The 27640-nt window shown below is 40.0% G+C and overlaps 1 protein-coding gene across 7 annotated transcripts in view; it reads left to right on the top strand.

Moving 5' to 3' along the window:
* FMO5 (flavin containing dimethylaniline monoxygenase 5) overlaps nt 1-27114 on the top strand; it is a 70937-nt gene extending 43823 nt beyond the window's left edge. For all 7 annotated transcript variants that reach the window (XM_021003461.2, XM_021003503.2, XM_021003516.2 and 4 more), the window contains 7 exons: nt 3475-3663; nt 7879-8041; nt 9237-9379; nt 12693-12892; nt 16529-16881; nt 21405-21477; nt 23897-27114. In XM_021003461.2, the coding sequence (XP_020859120.1) occupies nt 3475-3663; nt 7879-8041; nt 9237-9379; nt 12693-12892; nt 16529-16881; nt 21405-21477; nt 23897-24245 (1470 nt within the window). In that variant the 3' untranslated portion in view covers nt 24246-27114. The remainder of the gene's footprint in view (nt 1-3474; nt 3664-7878; nt 8042-9236; nt 9380-12692; nt 12893-16528; nt 16882-21404; nt 21478-23896) is intronic.
* Nucleotides 27115-27640: the final 526 nt, after the last annotated feature.

Raw genomic sequence — 27640 nt, forward strand, 5'->3', positions numbered from 1 at the left:
ATAATTATTTTTCTGTGATGTGTTACTACCTGTTCATCTCCACTGTGCAAATCTCCAATGCGTCTGGACGGCCCTCAACCTCAGATCTGTGGTATCTCTAGTTTTCTATGACTCTCAGTCAGACAAAATATGGGTGTTTAAAGGGAGCAACCTGAAGTCATTTTTTTTAAATTATGCAATTTCCCAAAGGCAGTCCATCCTACTTCTCTCTGCCTGTTCCCATTCTGAGCCCAGCCCATTATGCTTTTGCAGTACCTATATAAAATATGTGTATGTGTATACTGAGTGACTGGTTCTATGAGCTATCCATCCAACTGCATATCACAGGGTGGACAACATTCACTCTTCATCCACTTGGCTTCTCCTGTGCAGAGGATTAAGTCAAATTCTTTTGATCATTATTAATAGTAACAATAATAATAATAATTATAATAAATAACTAGTATTTATATAGCACTTTAAAGTTTTCAAAGCACTTTACAAATCTTATCTCATTTTATCCTCATGACAACTCTGGGAGTTCGATGCTATTATTACTTTTACATTACAAATGAGGAAACTGAGGCAGATTGAGGTGAAGTGATTTATTCTAAGTGTCCGGTGCCGGATTTGAACTCATGTCTTCCACATTACAACTCCACACCATAGCCACTGTGCCACCTAGTTACCTAGTTGATTGATAGTGGATCTTGTGAGGGTGTTCAGGACTTGGTTGTGTCATCCACAAAGGGTAGGACTGGAGGACCTCCCCTTCTATAAGGAATCAGTTCCTCTTCATCTTGTACTCTCTGTTGGATTTTCTCCTTGTCAGGGACAAACACCTTTAGTGACTACATGTTCCTACTTTATGCATTGCTTGATAGTAACAATCAGAGGTTCATTGAACAGAAGCAGAGTTGTTTCATCTTTCAAGAAAACTTGGATGATTCTTACATGTGTTTGTTTGGATGATGTCCTAGATTTATGTATTGATTATTCTCATAAAAATGTTATATAAATGATAAAGTAGGAATGTGAGTCAGTAGTAACTGATATTCTCTGTCACCTTTTTTTAAATAATGAAGAATGAGAATTTTTTTCTTATCTTTGCTACCATCCCCTCTTTCATATATCTTGAGAAATGATCCTTCAGTGCACTCAAAATTACTGCTAGCACAGACCTTCTCTGGGTATATCACTATCGTCCAGTTACTTTTCCCACCTTTGTCTTACTCCACACCATTTGCATTTCTTTATATCACATAGCCAGGACCCTGACACTAAAGTCTAAGCATACTATTCTGTGGAAGAGGGATTTGATTTGTATTACTTGGCCCCAAAAGCAGAACTGGGAGCAACGTGTAGAAATCACAGACACACAGATTTAGACTCAATTTAAGGAAAAACTTCCTAATGGTTACAGCTTTCTAAAAGTGGAATATACTACTTTGGGACAAAAGAAGTCCTCCTTCATTAGAGACCTTCAACTAAAAGTTGGATGATTGTCATTAAGATGTATGTATGTTATGTATACATGTATATATGTATGTGTGTATATATATATATGTATATGTATATATACATATATATATTATACACACACACACACACACACACACACACACACATGTATGTTGGAGACAATCAGGGTTAAGTTAGTTGCCCATGGTTACACAGCTAGAAAGTGTATGAGACCGGATTTGGACTCAGGTCCTCCTGACTCCAGGGATAGTGCCCTATCAACTGTTCATTTTTAGAAGAGACTCCTATATAAATATGTAGCACGGGCCCCACATGACTCTAGAACCTTCAAGTTCTGTTATGGGGTATTTGGGGTAATACTAGTTATGAAAATATCACCCAAGCCTCTATCCAATATATCTTTTATGATCAGATCAAGAATCATACACCATCAAGTCACAAAATAGCAAAGAGAAATTTTATCTCCATAGAAAAGTGATAACATCTTCTATCACTTGGGGGAGTGGGGATACTCCACAGACAACTCAAGCCCCTAGATTTGTATTTCAACTGGAAGGCTTCTAATGGCTCCGTCTTCCAAGAGTCTGTGTCTCAGACTCTTGCCCTTATCTGCCTCTGCCAGTGGGCATGCCTGCTCAGGTCTCTGGGCTTCATTCAGGTCTGAATTAAACTAGATCAACTCTGAATTTTCATCTACTTCTGAAATTCTCTTGAGATTCTGCGACGCAGACTGGAACTGGTCTTTGTGAGTTCGTGTGATCAAAATACTGTATTATCGACAAATTGACAATGAGCCTCTTTGAACCAAGCTAAGCCAGCCCTCTGACAACGGACAGACAGGCAGACAATCTATTTCCAGACACACATTTAGACAGCTTTTCTAGCTTGGTAAGACCTGGCAGAGCTCATGTTCAGCTGCCATAGACTTTAAGAAACCCAAAGTTGCCTCCTATGCCAGAACAAGTCATCAGAAGATAGAAAACTAGGGAATTGTCTAACAAATTATTATGTGAGATTTTTGTGGGGAGGATACTTTTTACTGACATATCTTAATTGTTAAGCATCATAGTCAATGTGATATTTACACTGGCTTTTAAAAGATGGGAAGGAATTCAGCAGTTACAGAGAGGAAGAGAAGACATTCTATACCTTGGGAATGGTGTGAGCCAAGGCACGAGTCAGGAAAGCATAGGACATCTTCAGGGTATAGAGTAGCTAAGTTTGACTGAAGTGTGTTGTTCACAGAGGGCAATGTAAGTTGGGGCTAGAAAAGTTGGGAGATTTCAGATTGTGGAGAGCCTATATCCTTCCTTCCCAAACTACCATGTCTATTGTATATATGCTTGTAGATGCACATGCTATCTCCATGTGCCTATTCCATTTTTGTCATTGTATCCCCAGTACAAAGCAGAGTACATGGCACATAGTAGGTGCTTAATAAATGCTTATTGATTGAGAGGAGGAAGTCACTGTTTGTGGGGGGGGAGTATAAAGAAGATCCTGAAGGCCAGAGAAAAACCTTACTTCGTTTTTTCACAAGGCTACCCATGCACAGTACTTTCATCCTGTCAAACCACATTAGGCCATACCTGGTAATGGCAACATTACCAGTTGACCAATTTTCCCTATTCTTCTTACTATTACCAACCAGAAAATGAGCAGGACATCAATCATCAATCATTCTGATGCTGATGTAGCATCTCTTTCTCAAGAAGTTCAATTTTGTTTGTAGGCATCATCTCACTTTTATAAAACTTTTTATGTAATGGAGAGAATCATTCCTTTCTTCTAACTGCCCCTTCCTCCTCTTGGCCCACGTTTCAATAGAATATCAGATGAGACTGAGGAACAAACAGGATACTTAGCTACCCAATGTTCGATCTTTCTGATCACTACTTCTTCCCCAATGTCATTGGCTGTCTAGGAAAGATGACGTCCCCACTAGCCGTAAAGGAAAGTTTCCTCCATGCAATAAATTCTAAGGACTTGATGTGTATTTCATCTTTACTACAGGAGAATCCAGAAGAAGGAAGGGCCAGTATTTACAAATCGGTGATCATCAACACCTCCAAGGAAATGATGTGTTTCAGTGACTACCCCATCCCCGATCACTTTCCTAACTTCATGCATAACTCTCAAATCATGGAATACTACAGGATGTATGCCAAAGAGTTTGATCTCTTAAAGTATATTCGTTTCAAGGTAAGAGGTACTTGTGATTAGAAGTAATATCATATTTGCAGGTATTTGTGTGGGATAGATATGACTGCCAAGGACATTCTTCTAATCCTCTTATTGGAATGTTCTTGCTATATTCATACTTGATGCTTGTCAGAAAGACTATAAAGGGAGGGCAAAGGTCTTTATCTCAGCAGTGCGAGAGTAGTTTGTTATATAGGAATGTGGTTCTAAGGGCACTCAGCAAATGCCAAAATAAGAGCGCCTTATATTTATAGAATGCAGTATTTTTAAGCACTTTCGCCTCTTGTTATTCCATTTGATCCTCACAATGGTGCTGTGAGGTAGATAGATTAGGAGTTAATTTCTTCATTTATAAAATAGATTCTCAGACACAGGAAGGTTAAATAACTTGCCCAAGATCACACAGATGGTGTGATTATAAATAAAACCCTGTTCTTTTGACTCCTGGCCTAATGTTCTTTCTTCTGTACCATGCTGCTTCGTATTATTAAGCAGTAATACAATATAACTTTATAGCTACCATTAAATTTCCAGGTTAAGTCATTTATATTCCCATTGATTCTTCCCTCTTGTCTTCTACTGTTCCATTTTGGGCTGACATCTCCATGAGAACACTTGTGTGTCATAGCCATGAGTGCCCTACCAGAATACTAAAAGTACATCTGGTTAGGCTCTTAGATGTTTCCTGGGGTGGGGTGTTACAGCCCTTTCTCCTAATGAAATCTCAACTTGACCTGAAGAGCTGGAGGTATATAATAGCAATCTTAAAATGTGGATGAAATGGAGTATTCTCTTTCTCATAGTTGCCCATGAATCTAAGAACTTCTAAGAGACAGTGAAGGCCTTAAACAAATAAAATGTATTATTTTCTGAATTTCTCTCTACATTTTGGAAGGAAACCCCTATATACTAGTGATATATCCCAGGATCTATGAATTTATAGTGTTGAGGAGGATATCAGAAGGACCTCTGAGTATGTAAGAGAGAATGACAAGTAGAGTGTCATAAAATAAGAGGACACAGACTTATTTTCATTAACCTGTGACCAATAAGATAAAAAGGTTCACAAAAAGGTTAACTAGACCCTCAGAACACTCAACTATATTTTCAATGGTCCACGCATATTGTAGGGGTGGAGCATGTATGGAAAGAGGAATCAGTGTTTTTAGGAAAGTTGGAGGGGGGGGGGTCAAAAATTAGTTATCATGGTCAAGTTTGATTTCCACCAGAATCTAAAGATGATTCAACATTAGGAAAATTATTAGCATGATTTTAAAGAAATAATGATGTGATTATATCCATAGATGTTGAAAAAACTTTTGACAAAGTAGAACATTCATTTCTAAATTCTAAAAACCCTAAGAAACATAGGAATGAAGGGGCTATTTTTTAATATCATAAAAAGTTTATCTAAAGCCATGAGCTAGCATTTTTTCATGGAGAAATACTAGAAGTGTTCCTAATAAGTATAGGGATAAAGCAAGGATGCCCCCCTTTTGCCACTACTATTTGATATAGCTCTAGAAATGCTAATGATAGCAATAAGATAATGAAATTAAAGACATCAACATCAAAAAAGGAAAATAAAATTATACTTATCTGTAGATGGTACCATATAAACTCCAGAGAATCTGCAAATAAAGTAATTTAAACAGTAAATAGTTTCCAAAAAGTAGCAGAATACAAAATAAATTCACAAAGGTCATCAGCATTTCTATATTATAATAATAAAATCCAGGAAAAAAATGATAAAAGTAAAAATCCAATTCAAAATAACTATAAAAAGCATAAAATACTCAAGAGTCCAAATATGAAGGTATGCTCAAATTTATATAAGTTAATTACATAACATTACATTTCTTTACAGAAAGAAAGACAAATAATTATAGGAATCTTCATTGTTCATGATAGGGACTATGCCAATATAATAAAAGTGCTGAAACTACCTAAACTAATTTATGGATTTAGTGCTATGGCAATGATTTAGAAGAGCAAAAGGTCTAAAGTCTCAACAGAATAAATGAAAAAATAGGAATAAACAGGGACTTCTAGAACTCAAACAATGTTATAAAGTAGTAATCATCAACATTACTTAATTCAAGTTTAAAAAATAGAAAAGTAGATCAGTAGAATAGACTAAGTAGAAATAATACAAAACAAATTAATTCAGTAGTCCAGGGTTCAATAAATTCAATAACATAAATTATTTGGAGATGGACCTATACTTTAATAAGGCCTATTTTTTTACTAGGAAAACTGGAAAGTAGTTTGTTAAAGAAAAAAAAAAGTTCAGATCAGCATCCTATACTATACACCACAATCAGTTCTAAATGGGGACAAGACCTAAATATAAAAGAATATGTCATTTAAAATAGAGGAGAATAGGACATATCCTTCCAGCTATGACAAAATAGAAAATTCTTTATTATTATTTTTAAAATTAATTAATTTATTTTTAGTTTTCAACATTCACTTCCACGAGATTTTGAGTTCCAAATTTTCTCCCCATCTTGTCCCTCCTCCCACCCCAAGATGGCATGCATTCTGAATACCCCTTCTCCTAATCTGCCCTCCCTTCTATCTCCCTCCACTTCTCTTATCTCCTTCCCCTTCTATTTTCCTATAGGGAAGGATAGATTTACATACCCCATTACCTGTATATCTTATTTCCCAGTTGCATGTGAAAACAATTTTTAACATTTATTTTTAAAACTTTGGGTTCCAAGTTTTCTCCCTCCCTCCCTCTCCACCCACCCTTATTGGGAAGGCAAGCAACTTGATACAGGTTATACATGTGTGGTCATGCAAAACACTTCCATAGTAGTCATGTTGTGAAAAATTAAGTATATTTCCCTTCATCCTATCCCACCCCCCATTCATTCTATTCTCTCTTTTGACCCTGTTCCTCCTTAGAAGTGTTTGCTTCTGATTAACCCCTTCCCTCTATCATCCTTCTGCTCTCTTATCCCTTAAATCCCCCCTATTTTCCTGTACAAAATAGAAAATTCTTAAGCAAAAAAGAGAAAGGGGTGATCCTAAAAGAGAAAATAGATGATTTCTAATACATAAAATTTTAAAAGCATTTATATAAACAACATCAACATAGCTGAGATAGAAAAGAAAACTGTGATTTGGAGGAGAATCCTTACATTAGTTATCTTTGATAAAGTTCTAATTTCCAAAACATATAAGGAATTAATACAAATATATAAGACCAAGAGCTATTCCCCAATAGATAAACTGTCAAACAATATATACAATTTTCAAAAGAAGAATTGCTAACTTTCAACAACTTTATAGAAATGCACTCCAAAGTCCTAGTACAAGTAACTCTTAGGTTTTCCCCCCACAGCTGGAAATTTGGCAAAAATAACAAACAACATAGAAATAGTTAATTTAGAAAGACTGAAGGAAGTCAGGCACACTGATGCATTGTTGTTGGAGCTTTGAATTGGCCCAACCATTCTGGAAAACAACTTGGAATTATATGGAAAAGGTGATGAAATTGTCCATACTTTTTCATCTAGATATTCTACTGCCAAACATATTCTACAAGGAAGTCAAAGAAAGAAAAGTCCTACATATGCCAAAATCTTCATGACAACAGTTTTATGATAACATAAAACTAGAAACAAAGTGGATCCCCGTCAGTTGAGGAATGGCTAAACTAATCATTGTAGATAAAACTGACTTGGAATCATGAATGCTACCAGACATGATCTTTTGATTTTCTTAGTTTTCTGTTTTTAACAAGGAAAAATTCACTAGATAGGAGCAGGTTGGGTATATCTGGAAAAGTAATTAATAAATCATTTCAAAATAAAAATAATTTTAGTTTAAAACAAAGGAAAGAATGAGGGGCAACCTAGTCTACTCTTCTAGAAACTCAGTCTAGTGGATTAGTACTATCAGAATTTACACAACTTACACAACTTCCCTTGTGGAAATTGTCTCATTTTGACCTTAGAGAAAAAAAAATTATTAGAGTAAGGCATGAGACTCTAGTTCTTGCCCTATGATACAGTCCTCTCTGGGAGGCAGTTCTCATTTGGCAGAGTCCTTCAAAACTCATTCTCTCCATTCAAGGCTCCCCATTGCACTAGGGATGCCTTTGCTCTGTGAAATAAGAAATTTAACATTGTTATTGGGTATTCATCCCTTCTCAGGGTGGAAGTCTAACCACCAGTTTACAGCATCTATCCCATTTCTTTCCAGACTACTGTATGCAGTGTGAAGAAGCGACCTGATTTTCCCACTTCAGGCCAGTGGGACATAGTCACTGAATCTAATGGGAAGCAGGAAGTGAATGTCTTTGATGGAGTCATGGTTTGCACTGGCCATCATACCGATGCTCACATGCCCCTGGAGTGCTTCCCTGGTAAGTCAGCCAAGAAGAAAGGACCTTGAGCTTTCCATGTATGTTACCTGAGCCTTTCAGGTATGGACCTGGGAGGATTGGGGCCAGATTCCACCAAGCAGTATTTCCTGTAGAAATAGGATTAAGGCAAAGAAGCTGCAATTTACCCTGATTTTCTGTATTTTACCTTACCCTTGCCTTTGTCAAGGATTTAGCCATCAAGTCAACCACAAGGAAGATCAGAAGTTGACCTATATTATGTCACTATTACCTTAATATTCTTGGGGGACAAAAAGTAGTGAGAAGATGTCAGAGTTGCCTTTCCAACTGAGATATTGGGGCTTCGAGATATTAAAGGACCATAGATTTAGAACTAGAAAGAATCATACTATTGGATCCAATAAGATGCCCAAGGTTAAATAGGTAGGTGGCAGAGCAAGGGATTTGAACCCAGGTCTTCTGACTCAAAACCCAGCTCAACTATAACAAATATTTATGAACATATGTGGACACAAATGTATGTTTGTAGGAATGTAGGGGAAATTTAGAATTTGTCAGCTATGAAAAAAAAAATTTCTATGCCAGAGGAAACTATTGATTGATCTCTCTTTGGCCTCAGGCAAGATGGTTCAGAAGATCTACAGGAAAGGAATTCAAAACAGCAAAAGGAATGTAAGGGGTAAAGTGAAAGAGATGAGGGAAGAAAAGTTTCCCACAGAAGACAAGTGATAGTAACCTATTTGTGATGTAGGAGCCACAGAGCTCTGGACTGAGGCTAATGGAAAGCAGAACTAGAAGGAAGGTGCAAAAGTTCTATAAGGTAGCTGTGGTGTAGATGGGAAGAAAACAGACAAAGATATATGAGAGATAACCTTCTTGAGGAGTTTAGCCACAAAAGGGGGGAGGGTTTTTTTGAGGGTAGGGGTGACATGTTTGTGAGCAGCAGGGAAGCAGTTAGTAGACAAAGAGACTTTGAAGAGAGGGGAGAGAGATGAAATGATAGAGGAAGCAAACCGCTGGAGAACAGGTGAGAGGTCTTTCTTGACAAGGAGAAAGGCCACCTCTTCATGTGAAAGGGAACATAGGAGTGGAAGGCATCTGAGTAATGGGAGATGAGGAGGATGGCCAGTGTTCTCCACATAAAAGAACTAATATCAAACAAGCCGTAGACGGTCTTTGCCCTCCTCCATGAAATCATTCTGCTTTTTGTTCTCAGGGATAGAGAAATTCAAAGGTCAATACTTCCACAGCCGGGACTATAAAAACCCACAGGAATTTACTGGAAAGCGAGTCATCGTGATTGGCATTGGGAATTCTGGAGGAGATCTTGCAGTGGAGAGCAGCCAAACAGCCAAACAGGTTTGAGTCGGTTAATCATTTACTTTGTTTGACCCCAACCCATCATCACACAAAAAAAGGGCAATATCTGTGTCATCAAGCAGTCTAAATCAGCTTAGTCACCTGTGAATGGAGACAGCATCTGCGATCCAGATGACATCAAGTCAGTGATAATACCTTACATTTTATAGCAGAGGAAATCCTGAAAAAAGATGCAAATCGATGCTTTTAAATACCAGGATGAGTCTGTGACTAAAGAATACTTAACCATATTGTCAGAATACTTCAAAAGCAGGGAAAAAATATTATTATAGAAACTATGAGCTTCATAGTTCTTCAGACCTCATAATGAGGGCATGTAGCAATGTGAATGTTGTAGGTAAATAATGTCTATGAAAAATAAATATTCATTCTAGGTATTGACTTTCTATCATAAAATTATACTTTAAATTATGCACAGGAAAAACTTGGTGTTTTTTTTATCCTGTGGCATAATGCTTTTATATATAAAAAAGAATAATTTTTTAAAAAAGTAATAATCATCTCCTAATTTCTATGTTTTCTACACCCAGATTTTCATGTATTGGGTTGGATTGAAGTAAAGTTTACTAATGTAGTTTTTTACAAATGGCAGACTGAAGTGAAAAGTTAAGTCAGTCATTTATTAAGTGCCTGCCATGTGTCATGCACTATGCTAAGCCCAGAGGTGGGAGGAATAAAAAAAAAAAAAGACAAGAGACAGTCCCTGCTATCAAGAAGCCAACATTCCAGGGAGGGAAATGACTTGTAAACTATATACAAACAAGACTTATCTGGGATAGATTGGGGGTGACTATCAGACATAAAGCACCAGCACTAAAAAGGGGCCAGAAAAGAGTTCCTGTAGAAGATGGAATTTTATATTTAAGGACTTGAAGGAAGCCAGGAGATGGAGATGTGAGGAGGAAGAAGATTCTAGGCATGGGAGACAACCAGTGAAAATATATGGAGTCAGGAGATGAAGCGTTTTACATGAGGAACAACAAGGAGGCCAGTGTCCTTGACCACAGAGGGTAGCAAGGAGAGGCAGGTCACTGGTGGTTAAAGGCTACAGAGATTCAGTCAACAAGGATGAGGATTAAGAGAAGGCCATTAGATCTGGCAATTAAGAGATCCTTGGTAACTTTGGAAAGAAGTGGTTTCAGTTGAATAGTGAGGTCAGAAGACAGACTGCTGACAGTTAAGAGAGTGAGAAGAAAGGAGGTGGAGATATATGAGAGATGACCTTCTTGAGGAGTTTAGCCACAAAAGGGGGGAGGGTTTTTTGAGGGTGGGGGAGACATAGGCATGTTTGTGAGCAGCAGGTGAGCAGCTAGTAGAGAAATAGACTTTGAAGAGAGGGGAGAGAGATGAAATGATAGAGGAACCAAACTGCTGAAGAACATGGGATCACTTGTGCACATAGAGAGGTCTTTCTTGACAAGGAGAAAGCCCACCTCTTCATGTGAGACAGGAGTGAAAGAGAACACAGGAGTGGAAGGCATCTGAGTGATGGGAGATGAGGAGGATGGGAGAAGAGGAAGTTTTTGGCGAGTAGCTTTGACGTTTTTCAGCAAAATATGAGACAAGGTTCTCAGATAAGGTTTTGAGTGGGGGAAGGGGAAGCAATGAGAAGTTTGTGGAGGGCCATTGTGGTGAGTAAAATAGTGGGTCGATGAGGAAATTCTAAAAGGATCGCCATGACCTAGTTGAGATGATGTAGAAGATCTGTGGTGGGCTTGGTCAGCATGGTTTCATGGTTTTCTCCAGCTTCTTTCAGTAGCATGTGACTGAGAGCAAAATGGATGGGTTGTAATAGTCCAAGACTGGATGTTAGCAGAGCAAGATTAGTGATAAGTTAAAGGGGCAAGGGACTGGAGAGAAGAGCATAGACAGAAAATAGCTTGTGATGGGAGCAAAGGACAGATCCACTCAAAGCGATCTAGAAAAATTTGAGCAGGGAGAGAAAACATTCAAGGAGGGAGCAGGGATCATGAAGGCTTCATGGAGAACACAACATCTGAGCTGAGTTGGGAAGGAAATGAATGTTAATAGTCAGAGATGAGGAAGGAAGGGGAGGGAGAGCATTCCAGGAATGGGGGCATGTACGAGTGCACAAAAGCAGGCAAAGTCATATTGAGTTTGGAGAATGGCCAGTCACCTAGTTTGGCTGGAATGTGCAGTACAGGAATGGGAGGAAAGGGAAATCAGAGCAGAGTGGAGCCATGTTATAGAGGACCAGGCTGAGGAGGTTTTATTTTATACGAAAGGCAATAGGGAGCCATTGAATGTTTTTTAACAGGGGAGTCAATGTCCAGAGCTGAGTGTTAGGAAGATTATTTTGGCAGCTGTAATAAAGGAGGTTTTGGAAAGAGAAGAGAGGGAGGGAGTCCAGTGGAAGGTAACAAGGACTGAATTAGGGCAGTAGTAATAAGAATGGAGTAAGAGATAACAGAGGCAGATTGACAATGGGCACACACCACCTAACGAATTTCCTGAGGTGCTACTAGAAATTTGATTTTTGCATCAATCAATCAACAAGTATTTCTTGACATCTACTTTGTGCAAGGCACTGTACTAAGCTCTATGGAGAACATAAAGAAGTCTAAGACACAGTCGGCTCTCGAGGACCTTCAGTCTAGTTGGGAAAATAAAATATGAATGCATTTGTACAAAAAGATAATCATTCAACAGATGTGTATGTAGAGCCTATATCAGATTGCATGCAGTCTTGGGGAGGGAGGTGGAGAGGGAGGGGGAGAAAAATCTAAAACTCAAAAGCTTATGGAATTGATTGTTGATAAATAAAAAATAAATTAATAAAGTTAAAAAAGAAAAAAAAAGATAATCATTCAAAAGAGAAATATAAGAGATGTTACAATGAAATGCATAATCAATTCCCAGATGAATGATAAAGAAAATAAATGCTTTGGGAGTTATTCAGAAGGAGAAGTCACTAAGGGCTGCAGTGGTCTGGAAAGACATAATAGAGGCTTTCCTCCATGTTGAGTTGAATCTTACTAGGGTTTGCACAGGCAGAGAAAAGTGAGGAGAAGATTCTAAGTAGGGGAGATAGGATGAGTAAAATCAAGGGGGTAGAGTTGGTGATGGGAGAACGGTGAGTTGACCACTGTGGCTGAATTGGAAAGTTTGGAAAAATAAGTAGCTAAAAATTAGAATGGATAGGTTGGAGGTGGACTGTTGGAGTGTCTTGAATATCAAACGAAGGAGTCTGGATTTTATCCAGTAAGCAGTTGAGAGTCACTGAATACCTTTGAGCAAGGACTTGATAAAACTAGCATTCTCTTCTCCCCAGGTCTTCCTCAGCACTAGGAGAGGTGCATGGATACTAAATCGTGTGGGAGATAATGGATATCCTTTTGATATTATCTTCAATTCCCGATTTAGAAACTTGATCGCACAGTTCTTAAGCCTATCTGCAAAGAGTTCATATTTGGAAAATAAGATGAATGCAAGGTTTGACCATGAAATGTATGGCCTGAAGCCTATGCACAGGTATGCTCCTAGCCAGTCAAGCAGGAGGTAGGAGCTGAGTGAATGGAATAAAAACTGAGTGAGTGAAATAAAAAGGCATTCCCAGACTATCTGTGCTGCCTAGTTAATAAGTAAACAGTGGACCAGGAAGGTAATAAGTAAACAAGAACCAGTTTCTCAATGGCTTCTTCCACGGAGGTATAATATAGTACCCCAGAAGTCGTGGTAGAGAGTCCAGTGTGGGCCTATCGTCTCCTTATTTCTGGACACTCTATTTCAGTTCATGCAGCCCCAGTTCAATCACATTAGATGTATGTGTGTGTGTGGTGGGGGTGGGGGGTGGGGGGTGGGGTGGGGGGGTGGATGTGGGTGTGGGTGTGGGTGTGTATTTTGTTAGCTCAGTTGACTCACATTACTATAGTCCATGAGAACCCTCAGGATTTTTCCACAGTAAACTGCTTTCTAATCACATCTTCCCAGCACTGCACATTTTACAGCTGATTTTTATCAGCCTGCCCTCCAGGTAGATCCCATAAACAATCTCCAATAACTACTCACTCTTACATAATGTTTTAAAATTTTCAAATCACTTTCCTCACATTGACCCTGTTAGAAAGGTAATGCAAGTATTATCCCCATTTAAAAGATTAAGTGATGTACCCTAATCACACTGCTGGTAAGTGTCTGAGGTGATATTCAAACCCAGGTTGGTCCTGCACTCTATCTATTGCATCTCTTAAGAAAGACTGTTTCTTTTCCAGTCTTCCTCTTAATTTCCCCTTTTTGTCTTCAGGTTCTAGGCTACCTAAGGACTCCAGTAACTTCATCTTTTCTATCATGAAGTCCTAATTTATGCCATACTGGTATATTCTTTTTTTTTTTCAACCAAAGACAAGGCTTATTAGAACATCTGCCATATTGGCCAGACTCATAAGGAATCTGAACATTACTGAGCTTTTGGCTAGATTATAAGAATCTGAGCACCTTAATGGAGACAAGATGGACCTTATATACAGAAAGACTGTGGGAGGGATCTAGGAGTGGCCAAGAAGTTTGGGGTAACTGGAGGAGGGGTTTAAAGAAGATCTGGATGGCAGTGGGCAGTAAGCTAGGGTGAACAGAAGGCCTGGGACCTGGACCACGTGGCAAAGGGAGAATGGAGCCTAGCTAGGATTAAGGGTGAGAAGTGGCAGAGGGCCATTTGGAAGGTAAGACAGTGGAGAGGGCTAGGCTAGGTTAAGGGTAGATTTGCTGTAACCACAATGAAAGGCCAGTTGATGGGATTATAGCCTCAGGCAAATGCCAGAGATTTGGCATGTGGCAAAATCCAGGGTTTTTCCTTTTGGGGGTCCAAATCCCATCCTCATCATTCCCCCCCCCCAAACAAATGGAACCCAAATTCTTTTGGGGTAAGGGGCAAAGGCTTCTGAAACTGCTTCCTGCTGGCAAGAGGCATAGAGCTATCCCTGCTTCAAGGGGGTCCCAAAGAGGAGGTTGACTGGAACTGAGCACAGGCTGCATCCAGGGAACAATTGGGGGGGGGGGGGAAGACATTGGCTAGTACCCGCTGTTTGCTACCAACTAACTGTAGGTGAATGGCCTGTAGTCTGGAAGACACATATCTGACAGAAAAGACTGCAGGGCCCAGATATGACAGGATAAAACATCCTTAGCTCTGTTTGGATTCAGATAATTCAGTTTTCCAACTGGGTAGTATCAAATCCACCTCATAGCCAGACTTAGGAATAGCCTGGAGATAACATTCCTTTTCAAAGGAATATAATAGGGAAACTGAGCCAGGAGGATCCCATCTTAGACTGAGCCTAAAATTGTCCTCTCAGCTTTTCCCAATGCTGACTTCCCACCAGTATCTCATTCACTGAGTAGCTTGTGTCATTTCTCTCAGATGGTAGATTATTGATTATCAACATCAGACAACTCAAAATAAAATCCTAGGAGCTTTTACCTCAAACAGCAAGTTTTACTAATCACAGCTTAGGAAAAACTTTTCCAGGATTTACATGTCAAATTTAAATTTGTCCTGGTGTAAAAAACCCATCGTTAGAGATTATTTCTATACTTTCAAATTCTCAGCAAGACAAAACCCAAACAAGCTTTTTGGCAAGTTTACACATTAAAACAGTAACCAACAATAGCCAAATTATTTTAGCGGTAAACAAATTACGAAAAGTTGATTGATATAACTGATAAAAAAAAAGTTCACCAGTTTGAAACTTGAAAAAAACCCATTACCAATCAGGTGACTTCAGTTTTGTTAAATGCATTTCCAAATTAGTTTACACAGAGAATCAACATCTCATCATTAACAGTTAAACTACAACTTTAAAAGAGAGTGCTTACCCAAGTTCAGAGGCCATCTTCTTTACCTTGAGCAGGATGTGCTGAACCTGGGTGATCCTTCCAGGCAAAGGTTGCCCTAGGGCCCAAGACCATTGCCAGTGGGGTCCATGCTGTGGCTTCTACCCCTCCTCCTCCTTCCTTTCCCAGGTGGGGGAGGGCAAAATTAAAGGTGAGGGGAAAGGGAGAAAATCTCTTCTCCTATGATCAATCACAAAGCCTCCAGGATCTGCTAAGATGTTTTTAGCTGTTCTGACTTTTCCCTGTAACTTCCATGAAGGAGGATCCAGGAGTTTAGAGGGAAGGGAGTAAGTAAGCTACAGGGAACCAAAAAGCACCTGCAGTTTTCCCAATTCTCTAGCACCTGAGAGAATTGACAGAATTGGCCATAAGCTTTAGGATAGGGTGTCTGTCCTTGTCCTTTATGCTGTGGAAGGTGTACCCAGGTCCATAGCCTCAAACTGAACAGTGGATCGAGAGCTGAGAGTGTCAGGCTGAGTGTGAGACAGCCTTGTAACTGTCTGCCTGAAAAGCACCTCCAAGCTTTCCTAGGTGCTTGGAGAGTGACCCCAACTGAAGGGCAAGAAAAAAGCGGGGGAGGCTTACATACCTTCTAGTCTTGGCTGGAAAAGAACTTGGGGTTAGGCAGCTTCCTCATATGGGCCACCAAAATATTGAAGTTTAGGAGTTCAGGGGTGCTGGGACCCCAAAATCATGACACACGGGTCCTTCCTGAGTGTATTCGACCCAAGCCTTCTTTCAGCCAAAGACAAAGTTTATTAGAACATCCACCACATTGGCCAGACTCAAGAAATCTGAATATTACTGAGCTATTGGCTAGATTTTTTTTTTTGCTTTTTTTTGGGGGTGATGGTGGTGAGGCAATCAGGGTTAAGTGACTTGCCCAAGGTCACACACAGCTAGTAAGTGTTAAGTGTCTGAGGCTGGATTTGAACTCAGGTCCTCCTGACTCCAAGACCAGAGCTCTATTCACTGCGCGCTGCCCCGCTATTGGCTAGATTTTAAGAATCTGAGTATTTGGCTAGATTATAAGAATCTGAGTATTTGGCTAGATTATAAGAATCTGAGCCCATACTGGTATATTCTTACTGGACAGATGACCGAATAGCACCCACTGTTTTCATGTCCCTTGAGAAGTACTAGAATATTACTGAAACTCCCTCAACTCAAGCAAAATCTCGTCTACCTGGTAGTAAATAATCTTTGTCTCTCGTGTTCTGTCTCTTTTTTTTTCTCTTTCCTTTCTCTTCCTTCCCTCTTCTTGTTACCTCCACACAGAGCTCTGAGCCAGCACCCAACAGTCAGTGATGACCTTCCCAACAAAATTATTTCTGGCCAAGTGAAAATCAAGGGAAATGTCAAGGAATTCACAGAGACAGCCGCCATCTTTGAAGATGGCACAAGAGAGGATAACATTGATGTCGTTATCTTTGCTACGGGCTATAGCTTTGACTTCCCCTTCCTTGAAGACTCTGTCAAAGTGGTCAAGAATAAGGTTTCCCTGTATAAGAGGGTATTTCCTCCTAACCTGGAGAAACCAACACTTGCTATTATTGGCCTCATCCAGCCACTCGGAGCCATCATGCCCATTTCAGAACTCCAAGGCCGCTGGGCCACACAGGTATTTAAGGGTAAGTGATAATAGGCTTATGGAAGGAATCTTATTATACTGATTTCAAGTACAATAGCTTGGAGAAATGGCAAGAAATTGTTTGAATTTAATTCTATTTCAGACTCTCCTTACAAGCAGCTAGAAGCTACATAATTATTTACTGCTTAGCTCAGTAGTTCTTACCCTTTTTTTGTGTCGTGGACCCCTTGCCTTCTCAGAATAATGTTTTTAAATGCATATTAAAAAAAAACACGTGGGGTTACAAAGGAAGGTGATTATAATGAAATACTCTTATCAAGATTTTTTTCTTAAGTTCAACTCCAGGGTAATAATGACCTGACTTAGGTGGTTATATCTCACAAATTATGTATTATTTAACCAATGTTAAAGTATACAAAAGCAAAGTAGAGGCTTTCTACAAATACAGCATGAAACCTAGTTGAGCCAGGAACAAAACTCCAAAGAATTTAGATCTCCAGTCTGCAATTTTTCTTCATTCTCTCACTGCTCTTTTGTTATTATTTTGTTGCTATTGTTCAGTCATTTTAGGCATGTCCAACTTTCCATGACCCCATTTGGGGTTTTCTTGGCAAAGATATGAGTGGTTTGCCATTTCCTTCTCTAGCTCATTTTGCAAATGAGGAAACTGAGGCAAACAGAGTGAAGTGACTTGCCCAGGGTCACAAAGCTAATAAGTGTCTGAGGCTAGATTTGAACTCACGAAGATGTGTCATACTGACTCCAGGTGCAGCACTCTATTCACTGTCCTACCTAGCTGCATGTTTGTCATTGGTGGTATCATCACAATGATCATTATCATTGTATCAGCCATGTTTCCCTAAGTCATTTACTGAGAAAGTGATTTTGCATCCTTTGTTAAAAATAAGTGAGAACAAAATGTTATTAGCATGAAGACCACCTCTCATCATGGCATGAAAGTAGACCAGGGTTCGCAAAGGCTTTGCTAGAGAGCGCCTAAGCTGGGGTAGGGTCTATGGTGCTAGAAATCGTTTTTGTATGGGCCTAGAGACTATACGGTTTTCCAAGAATCAACCTAGCTAACTTCACAAAACCTCATCACCTACAGATTTCCTACAAGGTGTTAAATTCTTCCACCATAGTGATCCCTCATTGGAGTTGGAACAGGTATTGGCAGGAATATTTAAGAAAAGCCTTCTTCTCTTCCTCCTCCCATCCCCAATAAAGTTGTTCATGGTAGCACACAAAAAGCAGTAGCAGATGATTGGAAAGGATTGGGACATTTCCAAGATTCCAATTATTCCCCTACATCTGCCAGCAGTAGAATCATATGATGGATCATTTCCCCACCAATGGCATGGACCTGAAAGCCCAACTTCCTGTCAGACAGTCTACTTTTTCAAATGAGTTGATATAAGAGGAGAGCATTGTGTTGGAAGAGGGGTCCTTAACCTGGGCTTCATGGACTGTAGTTAGATTTCAAGGGGGTCTGTGAACTTGGATGGGGGGAAAATCATACTGTTATTTTCACTAACCTCTAACTAAAATTTAACATTTCCTTCAATTATTTAAAAACATTATTATGAAAAGAGGTCTGGCTTTACCAGACTGTGAAAGGCAAAAACAAGCTAAGAACAGTTGGGTTAGAACAATCTGGATTTCAAATAGATTGTTAGCTTGATTGTCTAGAACCTTTCCTCTGAGATAAATCAAATTGTTGATAGGATTAGGGAAACTGTCTAAACGTACAGGAAGGGGTCCACACTTGGGGCTAAGCTGGTAGAGAATAGGCCAAAGGAATATGTCCTGAAAATACCAGTGAATCTATGAACAAGTAAAACTATGATACTCTCTACACTCTGAAAAGAAATTTTTATGGGAGTGCTTCTCACAGAGTTTTAGCCTTACTCAGTGGTCAGCCATACAGAAGGGAATGCAGCCACCTTGGGAGGGTGGGGAAGCTGATTAGTGGCCACACCAAGGGGCAATTTGGAAAATAAAAATAAAAGTGAAAGGGCAGTTTAGAGAGATAAGGCCTCACTCCCTGGGGCTTGGCTCAGTCCAAGGATCAGACTGGAAGTTCTGCCATGACTGAATTCTGGCTGTGCTCCTGGCTTGTTGCCAGCAATCCACAAGCACTCTGCCCCTGACATTCCCTGACTGTGTGACCTTGGGTGGGCCATGAATTCTTTGGCCTCAGTTTCCTCATTTACAAAACAGGAACATGATTTTACTGCCTCTTCAACAGGAAAGCATTTAGGAAACTGCAAAACACTGTAAAGGTAGCCTAGTATTCCTACTTGACCAAGGGCCCAGGGCCATCCCTGTTTAACAAATGTGCAAATACCACAGTACTTATGATTTGTTGTTTTGAATCTACTTGCTTAGAATATTTAATTAAAAATATAATGGATACTGAAGTCAGAAGGACCTGAGTTCAAATCCAGTCTTAGACCAATCATTTGACACTTACTAGCTGTGTGACCCTGGGCAAGTCACTTAACCCCAATTGCCTAAAAAAAAAAATCAAGCTATTTGCAAACTTGTCAGGAAAGCAGAAAACCATCAACTTTAAGCTAATAGTAAAAGTGAGTTTTTAAAATATATATATATATATAATGGATATACCTGTCAAATTCATATATATATATATATATATGAATGTATACATATATGTATATATCTATGTGTGTATATGTGTATATGCGTATATGCATATATACATATATACATAATTTATATTTATATATGTATCTATAGTTTATATATATTTTATATATATATATTTTATATATATATATATATATATATATATATATTTTAGGCACCATTGACAATAAAAGGGGAGTTCAGATGGGGTGTGTTTGGGGTTAGGATTGGGGGAGGGAGGCTTTTAGGTTCCGTTGCTACTAAATAAACCCTAAATGGAGCATCCTCAGACTTCTGTGTTGCTTTCCTGAGTCAGCATGAAAGCTCCTTGGGAATAGGAATTGTTTCATTCCTTGTGTCCCCAGAGGCTAGCTGGAGGCCTGGCACACAGCAGGCAATTAACAAAGGCTTGTGGTTTATAAGAGTCATAAAACTAGCACTTCTCCTCACATACTGTGAGAAATTCATAACCACGCAGAGTGGAGCATTGTGTGTCATAAGTGTTCTCATGCAGTAAACTCCTAAGGGGTAAAATCTATGCGGTAGATTACCTAGAAATGTGGGTTCAAAGCTGCAATGCTTAAAGCCATTTCCTTTAGAATCCTCTTGACCTTTTTCTGACCTTGCCTCCTTGGTCTCTGGGACTTCCATCTCTAAAGTGTGTGTATGTGAGGGGTCCTTTGGCCTTTCACCTGAAAGATCTTTTAGAAGGTGAGGCTTCTGGGTCTCCTGAGGATTTAGGCTTAGACTGTGGTTTTACATAACTGTGCTCTTTTCCTCGCTGATGTAAAGCCCCATTGTTATTAGGTGGACTCCTATAAGGGAGCTGGTTTTTTTTCTTGAAGCCAAATATGGTAGTTCACATTTATAGAGTATTTTACTTTATTTTATTGGGGGGCAGGAGGGAGACAATGAGGATTAAGTGACTTGTACAGGGTCACACAACTAGTAAGTGTCTGAGGCTGGATTTGAACTCAGGTCTCCCTGACTCCAGGCCCAGCACTCTATTCACTGTGCCCCCTCGTTACCAAAGGACCAGGTAACCTCTCAGGGTTCTTCTGGGGATCAACCCGTATTATTGTGGTACCTGAAAGAAAAACTCTTGAGACACAGTCACTGGGGAACAAATATGAGATGCCTCTGAGTACAAACTCTACTCAATTTCCTTGCCTGACTTCTATCATATAGAAAAAAAAATCAAAGGAAATACTCACTGTACTCTGGCTTCACTAACTAGGAATACTAATAATTAGCATTGATGGAGTGCTTTAAGACTTGCAAAGCAGTTTGCAAATATCATCTCATTTAAACCTGGCGACAACCCTTGGAGGTAGGTGCTATTGTTATCTTAATTTTATAGATGAGGAAACTGGGTAGGGGCGGGGGAGTCACACAACTAACAGTCTTCCTCACTTCCAATATTCCATGCACAGTGCCACCTGTATTCCTAGGTACAGGACTACCTGGGAGTTACAGAAAAATAAACTCACAGTTTAAAACAAAAATCTACTTTTAAAAAAAATGTGTTATGTGGTACAATTAAAAGAAGATATAAATGATATATGCTATAGGCAATTAACTATAGAAAGAAATACCTGTTCAAACAAGATACAAGATATAAGTAATTGTTTCCAGTTAAATGCTATTATAGTTATGGTTACTGTATCATATTATATATTGTATATATTATAACTATTATAGTTATAGTTTTAGCTTGCAGAGAAGCCCTGTGAAAATCAAGACGGAGTTACTTAGGTTCAAATGTGAACTATAACAGGATAAACTCCTTGAAGTTGGGAACCGTGGCTACTATATTCTTTTACTGAGGGTAGTGCAGTGTGCTGTGGAGTAAATATCTGTTGAGTGATATATCTGGAATGAGAATCTGACCTTTTGGGGTTGTTTATGATTTAGGACTAAAGACCTTGCCTTCGAAAAGTGAAATGATGGAAGAAATCACTAAAACTAAAGAAGAAATGGCTAACAGGTAAGAAATTTCAAAAAAAATTTTCACTTCCCGCCTATCAGACCTTGGGCAAGTCACAACTTTTCTGGGTCTCACTTTCCACATCTTTAAAATTAGGAGATTGGACAAAATGATCTCTAAGGACCCTTCCAGTGCTAACATTTTATGAGTCTATGGGATATGTATTCATTTTATTACCTATGTAATTTAGATCTGACAGGAGCAATATTAAATTGGCTCCTGATGACCTTATGGTCCAGAATGTTGTCTCTATCAACCTAGTTGTTTTTTAAAATATAGACAAAATAATAGTTTGCAGTACAAAGAAAGGTCTGGTGTAATTACCAACAAACTCAGGAGGAATAAAGGAAGACAGGTCTGAGAAGTTTCTCAAATCCTGTACCTGAAATCCATGAACAAGGGTGAGAGGAAGAAATGAAGCAAGTAATTGTGGTTATGTTTTGCCTGCAACAATATTGCTCTGTTGAGGTAGAAATGCCCGAGGCAGTAAGGAGTATGGTACTAGAAGGGGATAAAACGGAGACTAGAAAGACAGATCTCCAAACCCCTTCCTCAGTAGCTCTAGTGCTGCTCGTTCACGTGGGCAAGCTGCTTATGAGGGTAAGCCAGGCATAAAGTGCGGGCAGGCTGGAAGGTCTAATTCAGCAGGGACTCCCACCTGTAACTTACAGGTATTTTCATCTAGCCCAAAGGGGAATTGGTGGCAGTCCTCTTGACTCTGTCTGTAGCTGCCTATTGGATATCTCAGATTAGATGTCCTCTAGATATCTTAAACTCAACATGTCCCAAACTGAACTCATTACTTTCTCTGCACACTGTCTCTACTTCAAACTTCTCTATTACTTTTAACACCACCATTCTCCCAGGTCCCCAGGCTCACAACCCAGGCGTCATCCTCAGTTCCTCACTATGTCTCACCATCCTGCCGCCCCAACTCCTGTCAATTTTACCTTTATACCATCTCTCTTCTATGTTCCTTCCTCCCCTCTGTCACAGCCACCCCTCCAGAGCAGGCCCTCCTCATCTCATCCCTGGACTATTGCAGTAGCCTGGGAGTGGCTGCCTCAAGTCTCTCCCTACTCCAAACCATTCTCCTTTCAGTCACTACAGTGATTTTTCTGAAGCACTAATCACTTCCCTCTTCAATACGGTCTGCTCCTTATGGTCTGCAGGATCAAATATAGGAGCCCGTGTGTTCCAAGCTCTTCATAACCTGGTGCTCTCCCCTCCCCCGTTTTCTAGTCTTCTTACACCTTATGCACCCCCACATACTCTTTGGCCCAGTGACACTGGCCTCCTGGCTGTTGCTCAAGTAAGGCACTCCATCTCAGCTTCAGGCATCTTCCCTGGCTGTCCTCATACCTGGAATGCTCTCTCTCAACTCATCTCTACTTCCTGGCTTCTCTGACTTTCTTCAAGTCCCAGCTAAAACCCACCCTTCTACAAGAAGCCTTCCTCAACCCCTCTTAATTCTAGTGGCCTTCCCTCTGTCAATTATTTCCAATTTTCCCTAGCTATAGTTTGTTTGTACATTATTGTTTGCATGTTGTCTCACCCATTAGATTTTGAGCTCCCTGAGGACAGGGACTATGTTTTGCCTTTGCATCCCTCACACTTAGCACAATGCCTGGCACATAGTAGGTGCTTAATAAATACCACCACCAACAATGTAGTGTTTACTATGTGCCAGGTACTATACTAAGTGCTTTACAAATATCACCTCATGTGATCCTCACAACAACCCTGGGAGGTAGGTACTGTTATTATTCCCATTTCACAGATGAGGAAACTGAGGCAAACAGCAATTAAGCAGTTTCTCCAGGGTCCCACAGCTAGTGAGTGTCTGAGGCCAAATCTGGACTCAGGTCTTCCTGACTCCAAGCCCCCTAGCTGCCTCAATGCTTACTGACTGATTGATGTGAATAATCAAACAGCAATAACTAATATGAGATAGACAATGAACAAATGAATAACAAGACACGGACAAACGCATCGTTAGTTCAGAGCAGAGAAACCGCTTCTCTCTGGGACAATGCTTCCTAGGACAGACAGAATTTGAGCTGAGCCTTGAAAGACATCTCGGAATCAGGCAGAGAAAAGTGAGAATAGAGGGTAGGTATGCTGGGCTTAAGCTACAGCGGGAAATCCTGGGACAGAGCTGAAGCCTTTCCCAACAACTTTTAAGCAAGCCCTTAGCCCATCATCCCTCCTTTCTCTAAATCTCTATAGCACCATGTGGTGTTCAGTTATCAGCCGTCTCCTGTTGTCTGTTTTCTGTGTGTCTGTTTGATCTCCCCAGCAAGGATGTAAGCTCCTAGAGGGTGGGATCCCTACTGTATCTCCCACAAGTCTAGGTACAGGGCTGAGCCCACAGTAGGTACCTGCTGATTGACTGGTTGGACTGTCTTCCTTCCCACAGGTACGTGGAGAGCCCCCGCCACACCATCCAGATGGACTACATGGATTATATGGAGGACCTTGCTGAGTTGGTGGGAGTGAAGCCCAACCTGCTGCCCTTGATCTTCACTGATCCCAAACTGGCATTTCATTTGTTCTTTGGACCGTGTACCCCGATCCAGTATCGTCTGCAGGGCCGGGGGAAGTGGGATGGAGCCCGAGAGGCCATCCTCACAGTGATTGACCGTGTCAAGAAGCCGATGAAAACAAGGGTGGTGGGGGAAAATAGCCACAGCTCCTCGATGATGATGGTGGTTGGCAAATGGATGCTGGTTGTAGTCTTCATTTCCATTATCGTAGCTTATTTTTAGCTCTGGAGCTCATCGCTGTAGCTTGATCAAAAAGTGCCTTCAGAATGCGAAAAGGGAAATTTGTGCAACTACTCTCTCCTCTTCAGCTCAGGGCTTTTCCTTCCACTCACTTCCATAACCTTTGGCTATTGTTCCTCTTTCCCGTTTTCGTTGGTTCATTTCCCTTTCTCTTTTTGCTCACTCTATTCTGAGTTTGACCCAAAGCCCTGAGGCAGAGCCCCTATGCCCACTTTGGCTGAGACAACATTGTCACATCATTAGTGGAGCTCAGCTGAAGTGATTTGTCCATAATACAGTCAGTAACTGTCCAAGAGGACAGTGAGGTGGCACGGTGGATGGAACACCAGGCCTAGAGTCAGGAAGACTCATTTTCATGAGGTCAAATCTGTCACACACTTACCAGCTGTGTGACCCTGGGCAAGTCATTTCACCCTGGTTGTCTCAGTTTCCTCATTTGTCAAATGAGCTGGAGAAAGAAATGGCAAACCTCTCCAGTATCTTTGCCAGGAAAACCCCAGATGGGGGTCATGAAGAATCGGAAATGACTGAACAACAACAAATTGTCCCAGGTATCAACTGCGACCACAAAATTGACAGGGGCCAATCTGTGTCCTGGAATTTGCTGAAACCCAAATAAGAGATTCATCTAGCAACGCTGACGCCCCTGAGGTTTTGTGATAAATTTTCCACCTATCACAGTCAGACCTTTTGCCCCTTTCTGACAGGCTTAACAAAGATGATTGAGACAAACTGTTGCTTGAGCCAGCTCAGGCTAATAGCATTGTCTCATTTAACCAGGATGAACATGAAAGACATTAGAATTAGCCAGTGCAGAGGAGAATGCAACATCTCTGTTTACTTCCCTCCCATTTGAGAAGACCACATAGGACATCGACCCAGACGTTCCATGTATTCTCAAGAATAAAGAAGGGAGGTATGAATGAGGGACCCAGATTTGAGTCCTGGTCCTAACTCCTTTTTATTCACCATCATTAGGCAGAATTTTCATCACTGAGCCGGGCTCTCTCTGCCTCCCTCAGGAGGTAACTGATCTTTCACAGATCAATGAGCCTTCTTTAAGAAAGGATTTCCTTCCACATCCCATCATGAGCTGATTTTTTTCTTTGCAACAACTCTTGTGCAATAACATGTAATACCTGGGATCAGTTTAACCTGGACTGGTGAAACAAACAACACTATTTGCAAATGCTGAAGAGGTGGCTGTTCTGGAGATTACTGGAAGGCAGAGTTACAACTTCTTGGAATCAGAGCTGGCCTGCCCTTTAAAGATTTGCCTTTTCTTCTGTCCTTCATAATCTGGGGATAGCCTTTCTCAATTACCTTGTGTAATTTTCATTTGTTTCTTTGGTTTGTTTTTTTTTTAGGCAATTGGGGTTAAGTGACTTACCCAGGGTCACACAGCTAGTAAGTAGTGTCAAGTGTTTGGTCTGAGGTCAGATTTGAACTCAGGTCCTCCTGACTTCAGGGCCAGTGCCCTATCCACAGCACTACCTAGCTGCCCCTACCTAGTGTAATTTTCTAGGCTGATTTATATAATTAGGAAACAAATTGTATCTTAGCTCTGTTTACCTTTGTTCTACATTTTTGGAGCTATCTTTTAGTGAGTAAATTAGCCTGATTAGCATGTGCTAAAGTGTGGGTATCTTCACTTAAGGGAGAGAATACTATTCCTGCTTGGAACACTATTCAGAGCTCCTCCTCTAAGGATTTTCTCCAAAGCAGCAGTTCTCAAAGTATGAAAGTGTGATTTGGGGAACTTTGAAGGCCCCTACATCCTTTCAGGGGGTCTGTGAGATCAAAATTATTTTCCTAATAAAACCAAGACGTTTTAATTTCTAATATGGTAAATACTGAGATTTTATTCATATGTGTACATATACATGTGTGTGCATATATGCATGTGTGTGCATTTACATGTATATGTGTGTATGGAGAGAGACAGAGACACAGAGAGAAATAGAGAGACTTCAGATCTGACTTTAGATGATACTTACTAGTTGTATGAACCTGGGCAACTTTGCCCTGTTTGCCTCAGTTTCCTTATCTGTAAAATGAGCTGGAGAAGAAAATGGCAAGCCTTTCCAGTATCTTTGCCAAGAAAACCCCAAATGGTGTCATGAAGAGTTGGACACAATTGAAACAATGGAAAAACAAAACAAACACACATATACTTATGTATATTATATGTGATCTCAAATATGTTTATGTAGATGTATATATGTGTGTATATCTTACTATTTACCATATTATAAATTTATTACATTAGAAATTAGAAATATGTAATATATGTATGTATCTATATACATATATACACATATGTATCTCCCACATAAAAATTCTTGGGGAGTGGGAAGGGCTGACCATAATTTTTAAGAGGGTAAGTGGGGTCCTGAGACCAAAAAATTTGAGAAACACTGCTCTGAAGGAAAGAAGTTTCTTCTGGAACCATTAACTCATTCTCTTCTGAGAGGAAGGGACCACAGTCTTCTTAGAACTTGCCCATTTCAAGCTATAAATAAAAATAAATTAAAAAAACTTTGGTGGCAACCAAGGTATTTTCATCATAGAACTTTTATAGTTTTGTAATGGCAGGACTAATGGATATTAATATTATCTGTTCATCAGATCAATATGGCTTACTTTAGTCATGTAGAGGCTTTGTTGTTTACCCAATTATGTTTGATTAAAGCTGAAAAGCAAGTGCCGGGTTTTTGTTCTGGAATTGGCTTAGAGTCATAACACCAGCACAATTTCCTCTGTGAATGAGATACATTAGATATTTGATCTGTGTCTTTTTCCCCCTTTAATCCAAACTGTATAAATAAATCATAGTGAAATTTGTTTGGTATTTTTGTTCCCTATGGTGAATAACTCTCGATCACAAACCTCTTCTAACAGCTGGGTGGAACTGAGGAACGGAGGCAGACAGGAAGCGCAAGTGGATGGAGTGCTGGTCCTGGAATCAAGAAGACCTGAGTTCAGATTTGTCCTCCCACACTTACAAGTTTCTGACTCTGGGGAAGTCACTTAACCTATTTGCCACACTTCCCTCAGCTGTAAATGGGGATAATAACAATACCTCCCACCCAAGGTTATTGTGACTATCAAATGACATAATAATTGTAAAGCATTAGCACAGTGCCTGGCACATGGAGGGCACTATGTAAGTGCTTATTCTCTTCTCTTTCCCTTCTCATCTATGAAATCCTATTCAGTAAATGTTTGTTAAGCACCTACTGGGTACAGAGCATGGTGCCAGGAGCTGAAGGGAAGTCCACAATTTAAATTAAGATACCATCACTGCCATCATGGACCTCAGAGTCTAGAAGGGGTCTATGCCACATATACAGATAACAAAGGGTAACGCTATGATG

The sequence above is a fragment of the Phascolarctos cinereus genome, unplaced genomic scaffold (genome assembly GCF_003287225.1).
Source record: "Phascolarctos cinereus isolate Bilbo 61053 unplaced genomic scaffold, phaCin_HiC Scaffold_5;HRSCAF=322, whole genome shotgun sequence".
NCBI classification, from domain to species: Eukaryota; Metazoa; Chordata; class Mammalia; order Diprotodontia; family Phascolarctidae; genus Phascolarctos; species Phascolarctos cinereus.